The sequence below is a fragment of the Haliotis rufescens genome, unplaced genomic scaffold (assembly GCF_023055435.1).
Source record: "Haliotis rufescens isolate VD_foot unplaced genomic scaffold, xgHalRufe1.0.p SCAF_12, whole genome shotgun sequence".
NCBI classification, from domain to species: Eukaryota; Metazoa; Mollusca; class Gastropoda; order Lepetellida; family Haliotidae; genus Haliotis; species Haliotis rufescens.
The window spans coordinates 41,505,538-41,521,357 of record NW_025963802.1 but is presented as its reverse complement, the minus strand read 5'-3'; the positions used below and the strand labels follow the sequence as shown (position 1 = coordinate 41,521,357).

General features: G+C 39.0%; 1 protein-coding gene across 1 annotated transcript; it reads right to left on the bottom strand.

Moving 5' to 3' along the window:
* Positions 1-643: 643 nt before the first annotated feature.
* On the bottom strand, positions 644-15,200 carry LOC124113880 (lectin BRA-2-like). Its single transcript, XM_046474355.2, has 3 exons — positions 14,924-15,200; positions 3,289-3,462; positions 644-1,269 (listed from the first exon to the last, which is right to left on the bottom strand). The coding sequence occupies exons 1-3, from the start codon at positions 15,156-15,158 to the stop codon at positions 1,064-1,066; spliced, it is 615 nt and encodes a 204-aa protein (XP_046330311.2). The 5' UTR covers positions 15,159-15,200; the 3' UTR covers positions 644-1,063.
* Between the last annotated feature and the right edge of the window lie 620 nt (positions 15,201-15,820).

Here is a 15,820-nt window from a genome sequence, read left to right as displayed (position 1 = left end):
CTTTCTGATATAAAAGTTCTAATGCAGTAAAGAATGAGTTTTCTAGAAGTGCTAATAGCATAATTACAAACACTTCTATAGCGACGTGCATGTACGTGCGTGTGTTTGTGTGTGTGTGTGTGTGTGTGTGTGTGTGTGGCTGCTCGTACTAGTCCGGTCTGATGCCGATTTATAATGCTAGCTCACTGAGATACCATACCGCAGTTTAACATGAATACCCCAATCAGACACAGTATACTGACTCCGAGCCGACCAGTTCTTGTTTTAGCCCCTTAATGCCGAGCGCCAGACATGGTAACAACAAGTACCATCTTTTAACGTCTCCGGGCGGATGCTCTACCACTAGACTACGGAGGCAGTCTGTTACAAACAGAGCTAGGGCCGTTGCGCTTTCTTGTTTAAAGTAACGGATTCAGTAAGATTATCCAACAACCTTAACGAAATATATATTATATAAGGTTTTAAGTGTTGCTGCAGCATATGGATGCCTTAATGCTAAGTCAGTTTCGTCAATGACAAATTGTGTTGGAGTGTTCGGCCTTTGTTTATTAATCAAAGTGAGGCATGAAGCATGGACATACAGTGGCAACCTGTTTACAATCAATATATCGATCACTTGGTGCCCGGAATGTCTGCTGTGGGCTTTATATGAAGATTTATTATTCATAATCATAATTTCTAAAAATAACAAGAACTTCATATGTTAATAAGTTTACTTAAGTGAACAAAGAGATATCTGTGTATTGAATTGAAGGGTTTTGAATACGTTTGGACAAGTGTGCTTTCTTTAGCTTTAGTGATCGTTAAGAAACCTGCTCACGTGTCAGCAGCGGTAAGTATTACCCTTGACTTGACATATGTTATATGACACATAATGAATATTTAATGTTCATTTTAACATGACTCTAGGTTCTTCTTAAACCATCCGGTGTTGGTATTATCGTTACAAGCACATCTGACGATGTTTACAAAAAGTACATGTACGAAAGTGTATCATCTCTTGACGAAGGTTGCTTAATTTCCGCTTCCAAACTGGAGTAATTCTTCTTTCTCGTCTTCTTTTTCACAACACCACCTCACACACAGTGTGAAAAAGAAAGGTACAGTATCCGTTGTGCCATCTTCTTGGAGCTAGATCATAGAGGACGACACACTTAAAGCCTAATAATAGCATCGGTTGTCCTGGGTACCAGCAGGTATAGGTAACCAGGGAGCCGTCCGTCCATCTGAACTCGCCGTCAATATGATGCAGCCCCGTCCATATTTCACCTGCAAACAATTTTTAAATTGTATTTTAATCCATTACCATGCATTAAAATGAGTTTGTGGGTGAGAGAGTGCAGTTTAACACCTAGCGTGTTTCAGTTCATCCTAAGCTTGTTATCATGATTGTTGGAGCAAAAAACACAAGGGCAGGGGTGCCGTGCTGACAAAAGAAAAGTAATAATTATAATCAGGATCGAAGCCTTGATCAGTGGATCCTGACGTGTTTATGAATACTGCGAGACCTTAGACCAATGTTCTATAATAACACGGGCGGTGCAATCTGTACTGAATCAAACAATGAAGGATAACAAGAACAGAATGTTCCCAATATTGTCAGGCAGTTAACGCAGTTAGAAACATCCCACAATCGTGTATCGTTCAATGCAAACACATTCCACCCGACTCAAATCATCTTCCCGAGGCAAGAAAGTTAACTGACTATAAAAGTCCAGTTTCCACCCTTGCCGAACTAGGCTGGGATTATGGAGTTACATTTTGGCTGGACTAACAAGTCTATGCATAGTCCAATCAAAATCGCGCACCGAAATCGAAATCCGGTTCGCAAACAGTTCGGTCGATTGCAGGATTTGCAAAACATGTGCACCGCCAATTCGTTGTCAACAGATATTTTCCAAATCTTTTCATGTTTTTAATCAAGGTGCACACGTGATTTGATGTACTTCGCGAAGGAAGAACCGTTTTATCACCAAATAGATCATGATGGTAGATCAGATCGTCTTGACTGGGCGCCACCATTTTGTTTGAAGCAAATGCATGTGATACGAGAGGTGGAATCTGATTGGTCCATATGGGAGAGGCATAAAAAACTCGTAATAGCCACTGGTGGCGCTACGATCGAGCCCAGGAATTCCAGCCTAGTTCGGCAAAGGTGGAAACAGGACTTTTAAAGTCAGTTAACTCTCTTCCCTCGAGAAGATGACTCAAATGGGAAGGATCACACTCTGCAACATGACTGACTGATGACCGTGTGGGTCGACGCTCATGCTTTCTCGTTCGGTTGGCCTATACTCGATATAGCTGTAATAGTATAGCTAACTGTGGCGTTAACAACATTTACCCGTATGGTGCATATTTTATACTTCGATTTTGCAAAATTTAGAATGATCTCCAACATAAACTAATGCTTCATATCCCTGGGGTAAATATTGCATGTCAACCCATGATGACTTGGGTAAATAATTCATCTCATGACAGTATGTTTTGTTTGTTTGAGTCTTGACCAGACAATCCAGTGATTGACCTCATGAGCATCGATCTACGCAATTGGGATCGATGACATGCACCAACCAAGTCAGCGATCCTGACCACCCGATCCCGTTAGTCGCCTCTTACGACAAGCATAGTCCCCTTTTACGGCAAGCATGGGTTGCTGAAGATCTATTCTACCCCGCATCTTCACGGGTCTCATGACAGTATGTGTATACGTCGCATTGTCATATTTATTGTATATAATACACATGTTTATCTTATAAACTCAAAGTTTAATGCTTCGTTTTAGTGGCAAAAAACGTGGAAAATCCCATTTGCATTTGTGCCCAGTGAAGACATTTCAAGACTCGCCCCCTATGTTACCATGTACGAAAGAAAGACAAATAATCAGAGTGCGCTCACAATGCTCGAGTGTATACAAGTACTTTGGTCAATCCCCCTTAGGTAATTATTTATAATATATATATATATATATATATATATATATATATATATATATATATATATATATATATATATATATATTGTATCTAGGAATGTACCAACGTGACTATCACAAAACTAGATACCAAGTGATTGTAATTGGCAACGTCATTATATCAGAAACAATCCGTGAAAACTAACAAAGCAATCGCTGAAACGGTAAAACAAGTTGAGTTTTTCCGAATAGGCAATAAAGTTTTGTTTTGTTGGACAGAACCAAGTTGATGACATGGCCACGAGAGAGGCAAGAGTCGACATTCGGTTTCTCCCGGAATGGCACGAGTGGTCACGAATGACGCATGAACTCACCCACTTCAGAGGACATGTAGGCCATCTGCTTCTGTTTCGCGTATGTGTCTATCTTGATCAGTCTCTCCCCACTATCACTGCATGTGGCGTTTGCTGATTGCCAGTCAGTTTGCACGCCAAGTTTGATACACAGATGGGCTCCTCGGGAGTAGATGTGATCACGAGGACAATCAGCTGAAACAAATAAATAAAGCTGTAGCAGAAATGTTGAATTTGTTTTTATTTTCCTTGCTTGACACCAAAACGTGTCTTTTTGTTAAGTTAGCTTAACTAATTATATGCAAGTTATTGCCATGTAAAGATATTGTAGAAGTAATCTAGTATGGACCAGACTATCTCCAGTGATATTGCGGGCAATAGCCCCAATGTTTGTTTGTTTGTTGTTTTACGCCGCACTCAGCAATATTCCAGCTACATGACGGCGGTCTGTTAATAATCGAGTTTGGACCAGACAATGCAGTGATTGACATCATGAGCATCGATCTACGCAATTGGGATACGATGACATGCATCAACCAGGTCAGCGAGCCTGACCACCCGATCCCGTTAGTCGCCTCTTACGACAAGCATAGTCCCGTTTTACGACAAGCATGGGATGCTGAAGACCTATTCTACCCCGGATCTTCACGGGGCTATCCCCCATGTAAGGGTACGATGTCAGACATAGCTATAGGTAGCTGGGAATCCCCACAGATGTTTATGATAAATGATATCTGATTTGTATATGAAGTTTCATCAAGATGATGAATTAATGGAATACGACATATGCCCTTGACTGTTGATCGGCCTAAGTCAATCTTGCTGCCTTTGCAACGCAAACATTAACACATTCCAGAACAGCAAAAGTTACCAACACAGCTCTTTTTCTACTGTGTTCCATGACGTAATTTTGAACGGTTATCGTCCACAAACATATTCTTCCTTCATTTGAACCAAATTCCAACTTGCTTCCTTGAAAACTCAAACGTATAAACTGTTGAATTCTTGCTGACCACACAGGCAGCATTTCAGCATTTGCCCGATGTGTATACAAAGTTTCACAAATAAATATTTAACAGTTTATGAGTTAATGCTCCGCAAAAGAACCCTAGCCTCATTAGAACCAAGGTCGAATTAATTGCCTTGCCTTGGTAATTCAGCAAATATAAACTTTTTTACCATCAAAATGAACCGGTTTAGTACATGCCTGATGCGTATACAAAGTTTCATCTCATGATGAACCGTCCAGGAATTATGCTCTGGAATCGAAGCGCGTCGGACGGGACAAGTTTCTATAACCAGTGTAGCCATGGAGGTTATAATAATAATAATAATAATAATAATAATAATAATAATAATAATAATAATAATGAAAGCTGCAAGCAGCAATGGCGGGCTCCAAGTAACACTGTGCCCCAAAGGTCCATGTTCGAACCCTCAAAGGTTTTCTTGTACCAACTCCGTCCAAAATATTCACCTGACATCACCGCTACGGATTGGCGTGTTCCAGGGGTGTCACAACTATTAATCAAATATTATCACCAAGTGGTGTTACTTTTAGCGTGCAACCAAGAACAAAAAATGAGGTACATATGACTGACTAATTTCATGTCAACTTTCAATAGTTTCTGTGGAGAACCTTACAAGATATGATCTTTAAAGTAAAATTTCGGTGAAAAAAATCATCAAAAAATGAATCCAATAGGGCCGTAACTAAGAAAGCTATAAAAAAACGGCTAACAGAGTTTTATGTATTATATATGGAGACAATTCTCAGAGAGTTTGAAATCATTCAAGCAGTAGGTTCAGAGGAAATAGGATTTGAAGAGTGGTACCCCAAAACCCCGTGAAAACCTTGAATCCAATATGGCTGCGAAACTATGTGACCAATGACCAAAACCAAAGAACAAAAAATGTCAAGGAACTAAAGCAGCAGACACATGCAAGGTTTGAAATTAATCGGAGAAGCGGTTCTTGAGCAATAGTGCAAAATATATCTTCAAAAAATACTTGTTTTTCAGTTATCCACCCTATTAGGGCTACGGCCTTTGGCTTTTGGTGGGCACTAGTACTCAACGGTCTACATACACACACAAAATTAGAACAAAATCGAGCCAGTAGATATTTTGCTATCTCTGGTACAAAAATCGGCGGAATAATAAAAAAATATAAATCTAACGATCACAACAGGGCTCTACAGCATTTCAGGTCTGCTAATATGGCAGTGTAATTCAGGGGGTCAAGAGTTCCCTCTTATATGTCATTTGGGCTACTGTCAAACGGATTAGCGTTCTGAGTTTGCAATACTCAGATAAAGTGCTGAACCTGTTTCCGACCTCGTCCATGTTCGAATCCCCAAATGGTTTGTTTGTACCGACGCCGTCAAAAGTAAGGAGACACTTGCGAGACATCGCCGCTACGACATTGATGTGTCACAGAACGTCCCGGGATGTTCCACACCCATTTCAGACGCCGTCCATGTTCGAATCCGTATATGGTTTGCTTGTACCAGCGCCATCGAACGTAAGGAACCGCTTGCGAGACATCACCACATGTGTCCCATTGAGTTCTCAAACCATTTCCGACCTCGAATCCTGAAAGGGTTTGCTTGTACCAATTCCGTCAAAAGATAGTCACCGTTTGCAGGACATCACCCTACAAAATTCGAGTGTGCCAGAGTTAACCAGCGTGTTCTAAGCCCATTTACCACCCAGACAATGTTCGAATGCCGATAATCACCTCTTAAGCCAAGCATGGGTTGCTGAAGAGCACTTGTAACCCTCATCTTCAAGGGTAGTATACATAATGCTGAAGACACTTGACAGTGAAAGGAAGATAATCCTAGGTTTTCTGAGCCATTTATTCAGTTTTTCAGTTAAAAAAATCATCAAAATCAAAATCCAATATAGGAGCAACTAAAAAAGATATCCAAAATCGGTGAAGAAATTTTTTGTTGTTGTGTATGGAGACAATTCTCAGAAAGTTTGAATGCATTTCATGCAGGGGTTTCAGAGGAGTAGGGATTTGAAGACAGGTACCCCCAAACCCTTTGAAAACCTTGAAACCAATATGGCTGCCAAACCACGTGATCAATAACCAAGTCAAAGAACAAAAATTATCAAGGAACTGAAGCAGCAGATACATGCAAGATTTGAAAGTAAACGGACAAACGGTTGTGGAGCAGCAGGGCAAAATATATCGTAAAAAAATACTTGTTTTTCAGTTATCTGCCCTTGGCCTTTTTTGGCCTACGGCCTTGGCGTTTTGGCGGGCACTAGTACCCAACGGTCTACAAACACACACAAAATTTGATCAAAACCGAGCCAGTGGTTGTTTTGCTATAGCCAGGTCTGGTAAAAAAATCGGCGGAAAAATAAATAATAATAAATAAAAATTATAATAAATCGAACGATTACAATAGGGCTCTACAGCCTTTCGGCTTGGAGCCCTAATAATAATAAAAGTTATTGACCATCTCGTGGCAGATCAGGGCTATACGTACTTAGGGATGCAGATTAGGAACAACCTCCAGAATGCCCATATCAAGGACAAACTGCGGGCAGAGTACAAATGTAGACTGAAGAAAATCTGGAGTTCAGAGCTGAACGCTCGCAATAAAGTAAAAGCCACAAATACTTATGCTGTACCCGTCCTTTCATATTCTTTTTGTGTTGTTGATTGGACGAAACAAGGCATTCGGGGTATTGACACCCTCACACGAAGAATCATGTCAGACAATAGATCCCACCACCCTCGCTCTTCCCTCAATCGCTTATACTTACCAACCATGATGGGAGGACGTGGTTTTATTAACGTTGGAGCTCTTCATGATAGAATTATTTTGTGCACTTTTGCACACATTTATTTGTCTTATGATCCTCTTGTGAAGCACGTCAAGACCCATGATAAAAACAAGGCATTCCACAGTTGTCTAAAACGAGACAAGGATGTTGGGCATAATCTCAATGTCGGTGTTGATTTTGTTGATGGTTCTGTACTGCTGGACGGTACAGAAATGAGTGTCAACCAAGCGAAGTGCCATATCAATTCGGCCCAGACTCACTTTTTCAAGAAGATGCTTTCTGAGCGACCACTGCATCGAGTTTATGTGCAGTGTGTTGAGAAGATCAGCAATCCTGCCGAGTCCTTCACTTGGATGAAACAGAAGGCTTTCTGTTTGCTGCTCAGGACCAGTCATGATCAGGTCCAACTCGAAGCCGTCAATGTGTGATTTTGCATCAAAATGTGAATACGAAATGTAGATTATGTAATGAAATTAATGAGACTGTCCAACACATTGTGAGTGGATGCCCAGCTTTGGCACAAACACAGTATCTTAAGCGACATGATGGGGTGGCTTGATCATTTTATTACCGTCTTCGCCATGCTTGTGGTTTTGCCACAGAGGTCCATCTATGGTACGACCCGGAATATGTAGAGGGCGTCATGGAAAATGATAAATACAAAATCCTTTGGAATAGCCCCGTATACAGCTTCAGACATATCCAGGCTAACAAACCTGATCTGTGCTTTTTGATAAATCCAATGAAATCATTTATATCATTGAATTTTCTGTCCCTTTTGACAGTAATGTGATTGACAAGACTGAGGAAAAACATGGCAAATATGCGGACCTCGCTTTCGAAATGTCCCGCTTGCATCCCAAGTACCAAGTTGTCCGACTCCCCATTGTTCTCGGTGCCTTAGGTTTGGTACCCCTAATCTGTTGACTGACATCGGGAGAGTACCAGGGTTTGACACCAAGAATACAGCCCTTCTGACAATCTGGGTAATGCAGAAGGCTGCAGTGTTGGAGAGTCTTCACATTCTCCTAAATGTTTTGGGTGGGTTTAACTAGGCAGCGAATCCTGGGAGAAGTCCCATTCGCTGTCTGGGCTGCGTGGAGATGGCGCAAGGGCCCTTAGCTGATGATGAGCCTAACCAGCCTGACTGTGCCAGGATCACCCAAACCCTCTTTGCTGCATTTTCTATTTTAATCTGTAAATAATAATAATAATAATACATAAATATCTACATGGAGCAAAAGGAGCCAGAAAGGGATGTTGGGGTTGTAAGGATCAACTGCTGGTTCAGAAAATGATCCTTGAAGAGGCTAAAACTTACCACCAAAAACAATGATAATAAATAAAGCGACAACACCGTTTCCATGTCCAATAGACATCTCTGCATAAAGCAGAGTCGATAGTACGATTCCGACTATATCACGTGCTTATGAACCAGGAGTTCGCGAAAAGGTGAGCGTGTCCTGACCCACCGGTTGCCCCCGTCACAAGCCCGTGCAAAAGAAAGTCAATTGTTCAACTGAAAAACACGGGAGCATATGGTACAAGTCAAAATAGGGAATGGCATCAGACATCACTTTTGTCACTGATGCGTCAGATTTGGAAATGTCCTCCATATGTCTACCATAAAACCTTTTGAAAGCTTGACTGAGGCCTTGAATGTTGTAACCTTGATCAAACAATTTCTGAGCAAGAGTCGTATGACCCTCTTTGAAATCTTGGTAGAAAGAGCATCCTCGATTGTGTCTCATACGTTGTGAAATGTAAACACCAAAGGCTGGAGGTGCTGGAATATAGTACAACATGAAGTTGACAATTGGAAAGTTGAAGTCATCCCTCTTGTCATACAGACTTGTTGAGAGTGTTTTGTCACTCTGAATCGTTATGCATACATCTTAATATGAAACAGATGAGGCGGTTTCACTGGTCGCCTTCATTTCTAGTTCAGGTGGGTAAAATCAAGGGAAGGGAATTGGCTATTTGATTTGATTGAACGATATCAGACCATCGATATACCTGAAGCTTACATGTGTACGTTAAACTTCTTTGCCAAATTACCATGTTTTAACTTTGCCAATCCAAACAGAAATTCCGATTCATATGTATAAGGAAACAGATCTGCATGAAGGGGAGCACAATTGGTGTCAATGGGGATGCCAACTTCTTGCCAAGATGTCTGACCCCCAAATTTTACGTAGACGCTATCAATGAGCAAGTGAAGCCTTTCACATATTGTTTTCTTAGTAAACATCAGATCGATGGTATTTGCTGTTATTTTTCACAAATTGTCCTGAACCTCTGAATATAGATACGTGACTGTATCTGCGTTCACCACGTTTTGTAACAAAAGCCCCATGGATGAAAGAATGAAGTTTTTCCTTAAGTGTGTCATTTGGGATAGTGGCGTACAAAGTTAAAAAATCAAATGTTTTGACAGAATGGAACCTGGTTCTTTACTGAGATTGCAAAACGTCAAGCCAACCTTTTGAGTTTTTGAGAATCCACATAGTATTAATTCCACGTGTCTCAAATACTTCCAGTGAACATAAAGAAAGTCCTTCCTTGATTGTATTAAGGATGATGGTTTGTCTTGGAGACACGGATTTTGTGGTACATTTACTGGACCCAGCAATATAACTCTCTTTGTAAGGATTTTTATGCAGCTTTGGAATCCTGTACAAAAGAGGATTGGACACGTCTTCAGGTTTTAGAGTCAAGTCAAAATTTGATTTATGGTTTGGGCAGATTTCTTCCTCTGTTAAAAAACTGGCCTTATATGTGGCGTTATTTTATATGTCATTTACACCAAGTTCTTTGATCAAACAATGAATGTAGTAATGCTTACATATAATGGTTATGTTAATTGAGGTCTTGTCAGTGGGAACAACTACAAACTTTTCATGTAGGGCAGCCAGACTTTGGATGACAGCAGGCTGAGACAGAATGGGTTAATTCCAATTCCGTTTCCTCTTTTTAAGTTTCCGCATTCTAACAATGGCAACATCACGCACTGACTTAACCCACTCTGAAAGACATTCAACAGGTTGCTCTTCTCTTTTGGCCCATTTTTTGCATACTCTTCGACAGCATCCATAATGATCCCAAAAGTACAGAATACAGACGGGTGAGCTGTCTCTATGGAAGCAGCCAGTTTGGCAGGCTTCAACAATTAAAGCACAATACAAAGTTGAAACAATTCAAGCGGCGTGGTATGAGGCTACTTGTACAACTCTGGAAGCAACGGTTACCACTATAGCAATGTTGACTGATACAAAGTGCTTGATAAAAGTACCAGGATCTGCACCGAAAAGCCGAAAGAATAAATGAAAGAATAAGGAAGTTGAAATCCATTAAGTCAACTTTGCTTCATTGTTACTACTGTAACATCTTCCAGAATACTCCTTCCTGTCTCTTTTGTCTACAGCAAGCTTCAACACGGAAGCGACCATCGTTGCTACAGAAAGCAAGCAATCAATCCAGAGATCAACAACAATGGAAGCGACCACGGTAGCAAGCTACGACAATGAAAACAATTAGTTCGGATAGAGATTGCAACATTTACTTCGCATACCACTTTAATAAGTTTGTTTCACAAACCAACACTCGACTGTTTTACTAAAGTCAATAAATGCAGATTACAGTTACTGTTTTCGATTAATGTAGATGTATATAAGGGATAAAAAAATGTATAGGTTATTATTGTTGAATAGTCATTTCTGAATTCAGCTTGTGCATCACTGAATCAGTTTATACTTTCATAAAAGGTTTGCAAGAGATTAGAAAAGATCGATATGAAAAGTTTGAACATGTCACACGAGTCACTTGTTTTGGCATTGTTTCTGAAAGACCACTAGCTACTAGCATTATGAAACGTATTTTTAAGGCTACTTGCATTATCAAACATATTTATATAAAGATTAGGAGATTCTTAGGAACCAGTACATAACTGAGCAATCACACTTCTAAGCTGCATTGGTAAACCTTTCACATCTATTCTAATCGCGTGGCCTACACGTGTTTATTGAAATAATCAATATCCGGTTACAAAACACAAGTCGGTTTTCGCAAAGGCTGTTCAAAGGCAGATCACAAGTTCACATTAAATTATTTAATACTCCTAAAAAACAAAAATAAGGTGCACAGCTAAAAACAAAAGAGTTTTATCAGTACATCAAATTAACTTTTACCTTATCTCAATGCTAAAGAAATATACATTTTTTATTGTTATTGTAACATGCGTCTCAGCATCAATGTTTCTATAACCGAAATACAGTAAACTGCGGTTATAACGAACTCAAAGGGATCACTAATTTTAGTTCGTAATAACCGTAGTTCGTTATAAGTATATATACAGCTTATATACAACAAATGGCCGGGACTAAAAAATAAGTTAAGTTATATCGGTCAGTTCGTTATAAGCGTGCTCGTTAAAGACGTAGTTTACTGTATTGAACTTTGATGGCAATAGAAAGTAGTATAGAACAACAGTTTTCTTCTTAACACTGCTTGCGAGAAAAAAATACCAATCATGGTTTGCGTTTTATGACAAGGTCTCGTCATAACTTGCCACTTAAATATCTGTACAGTTGATTTGTTTGAATGCACGTTTGTGACTTTTCTTATGTAGATTTGTAATTTTAGGAATTGAAAATACCCAATATCTAGAAAAAAATACGTTGAGATTTCTATAATGTTTTGCTTCCCTGTAGCACGCCATATGTGATCTATGGTGAATTTTGAGACAAACCCTTAATATATACATTAAAAAACTTATACTGTGTTTCTGAGCTTGAGCTTTTACGTGGTGAAAGTTCAAACGTTGATTGTATACTTTGTAAATGTTAATCATAAATGGATAGAATTTGTTAAACATGTTTTCATTGAAAAGTCTCAGTTATTCCCGGGAAAGACGATCTTAAGTAAAAACGTATTATATTAATCAACAAATGGCGGTGTCTGATTGAAACAAATCATCATATGTGGCCATATATACATTTATTAACGAATTATTTTAAGAACCGAATATTTTGTCTCTGAAAAACAGTAAATGTTGTACTGTATTGAAATGGAGATGTTTTATCAACTATATTTTCATGTGTCCAGTGTTTGAATCAGTAACATCCATAAGCATATATCTCTCACCCTATTATTACAAACATCCAAATATGCTTAAAATGCGCAACCTATTCAACAGAATAGAGTCGGATTGATGAGAATACATTCTGCCCAACCCTTTAACAAAGCCTTCCACTAGTCGTATTTATATCTCCGTCCTCCTCAAAAACCATATTTTATACATGTGTACATAATGTACCTTTCCATCAATTATTGAATACTATGTACATGTAGATAATTATCACATACTCATCCCATGTACCCCTTATCCCGCTTCTAGCAGTCTTTGTGGAATAACGTTCATGTTCTGTTTATTAGATGATGACCAGTGCGTGGCCAATCAAGATTGTCAGAAAATGTCCATCTGATACCATCTGAGGAGCATTGGAAAGCTCCGGTCATATGTGATTCGTGACACTGCAGTCAAAGTTACATGTATGTCATCTGTCATCTCAGACTCCAGCTACAGTACCTCCTGGCTAGTCAACATATCCAAGTGTCACCTTCAACATCCGCAAATTATCAATGACACAGCTGCGAGATCAGTCGTGAAAAACAAGAAATTGGCTCATATTACATCAATCCTCATGAAGCTTCCAAAATTATACAACATACTAGCCTAGACTGCAAATGTTATCAACAGGGCGCCCCGCCTTACTTGTCTGATCTCCTGGTGGTATATTATACACACTATCACACTCACTAAGATCCGAAAATCAGCTACTCTTTTACATCCGAAGAGTGAGGTCCAAGGGATATGGACATAAAACCTTTGCTAATACAGCTCCACTTACATGAAATAACCTCCTAAATCAGATCAGCTATACTTATTCAGGACCGCTTTGGCAAACAACGTCTTTATCAACATACCTCTCGGCTTATAGTCTAAAAACTACTGGAAAGCCATTCAGCTGTTTCCTGAAGTTAACAGTAAGAATGTCTGCTTGGTGTTGTTGGTATCGACAGTGTCTTGTGGACTGAGGCCTTTCAACAAGATATTTATCAGGAATAACACAATATCAATGTTTGTAAATACTGGAATCAGCTTACGATCCCATGTTCATATATTAATCTCAGCGAAATCTACAGAAATAAACATCAATCACTGTCGTGGACTTCAGGGATGAAATAGATGAGGCGGTCTCACTGTAACATTTCATCATGTACTCAACTCTACTAAAATTGTATTTAGGATGCGTCCACAGATTGCTGATAACATTAATCACAATATCTACAATATAGTACAATTTTGTTGTAACGACCGGTTTAAATGTTTAGCTGATGACAAGAAATTCTAATCATTGTCAAATATTTTCTAAAGTACATTTCAAAGTCAAAATTAACTAAAATATACTGTAGAAGTTGTTTTTTACTGTTGTTTAAAACATACACAACAAAGCTTTAGGGATTACAATGGAAAGGACTATACATATGTATGAGAAACAGTTGTACTAAGAATATTCTTGACATGGATAACTTACTAGGATAATGTAGGATAATGCCAAAAAACTGTTATTAGTATTTAATAAATAAACCATAAATTGTATATTTCTGACATATCTTAAAATAATGATAGGGTACCGCCCTAGTTCGCCGTATACGGCTGCATAAGAAGACAAAAAAAAAGAATTGCAAAACTGCAGGTTGACATTTGCAATTCAGTGTCCGGCGCATTAACAACATCCAAGACTTCACATCCGTAACATTGTAAAAGTTAAAAAAAATGTCAAACAGTTGACAACCTGTTTCGGGACTAAAAATTACTGGTCTTAATCTGTGATAATAACACATTCAGCTAGAGAATTTATGCATGGATGTCAACTTTTGTATGATGAGAAACACAACGTTTCTGAGTATATACTTACTCCTTCATCAGGTTCATCAGGTAAAGGAGTAAGCATACACTCCATAATAAAGAAGTTAACATACATAACTCTAGATGTGTATCACTTCTTAATGCCATTCAAAGACTTAACACATATGCAGCTTTTAAACCTGTACCTTCAAGAATTTTAGAACAAGAAGAAGATGCCAATGTGAGTGAATGTGTTCCCTAGACAGTTGAAATAACGACCCATCTCTTATTGTTCTCCCTATTGGGCTCACTCTTCCTTTACTTGAAGGTTTCCACTTTTACTGAATACCAATATCTTTGCTCTATTGACATTGATGTGCAAACCACATTTCTCGCAATGACACGAGCAACATCCTTAAGCTAGATGCAACCATATCAATTTATACCCTTATGATTTTAAGGGTTGTATTGCAAATTGTATGTTTGTAATATCATTTTTTATTGCTAGGTGCACACACACACACACACACACACACACACACACACACACACACACACACACACATATATATATATATATATATATATATATATATTATGTATTGTTATTATCTTCGCTTATTACTCTACACGGGGGGATGATATAGGCATAATTACAAACACTTTGGTCACTAAGAAACGTACGTTGGGTTTAACGCCGTTTTTAACAGTATTCCAGTTATATCACAACGTGTTAGCTTAATGTGGGAGGAAAGCCCGAAGTGATGCAGGTCTCATATGTTTATGGTATGGTGCTGACAAACCTAGAAACATAAACGGGGCGAACCGGGAATCGAACCCACAACCATATGTTTCTAGCTTGCCCAAGAGACACAACCTCACGCAACATTTACAGCATTATCATCACCATCTTCATAATCATCGTTTGTTGAAAGGTACTCACGATGTATCCAAGAATAGTACATCACTCCGGTGACGTTTATCATCGCTGATGACGTCGTGGTGTAGACAAGATTACTGATGTAACATCGCTGATGTTGTCGTTGATAAAAGAAAGAGGAGCATGATGCATCAGAGAGACAAGTGGAGGCACAGTGTATGAGACGAGGAGACAAGGACGGCGTCAGACCCTGTTGTAGAAGGTTCATCGCTACAAAGGATGCGACAAGCTGCAGCATCGTTCTTGTTCGTGAGACACACACATCAACATATGAACCACTGCTGACTGATTGAAAACGTAATCGTATCTTAATCGACTGACTTTAATTTCCATTGGCCATACAGAATACCACACAGAATATATTGATCGGATTGGATTGTGACTTCCTCCTTGAGCGTCTACTTTATTGAAGTAGGTATCCCATGGATACCATTGTGCTCTCCTTCTTGCTGATCTGTTTCTATATGTTTCTTTATGCATATGAATTTGTGCTCAGATAGGCAAAATGGAAACAAAACAATTTGTCTCAATTAAGTTTAAATTAAGATTTAAGTGTATCTATGATCTGATATCATTTAATAACCGTCAACACTGATTTACCCACCAGAACTAAAAACAAAAAAGACCAGACCGCCTCATCTTTCATATTTACATCAATGCATAAAAATTCAGAGTGACTAAAAACTCTTCAGAAGACTGTATGAAAAGAGGGATGACTTCAACTTTCCAATAGTCAACTTTCCCCTTAAGTCGAGCAGTATTCGAGCAGCTGCAGTTTTGGTGTCTACATTTCACATATCTTAAGGAACATTCCAGCAAATTCTTTCTTCGAAGATTTTATTGAGCATCACACGACTCAAAAGTTGTTTTAACAAGGTTTCTACATTCAAGGCCTCAGCA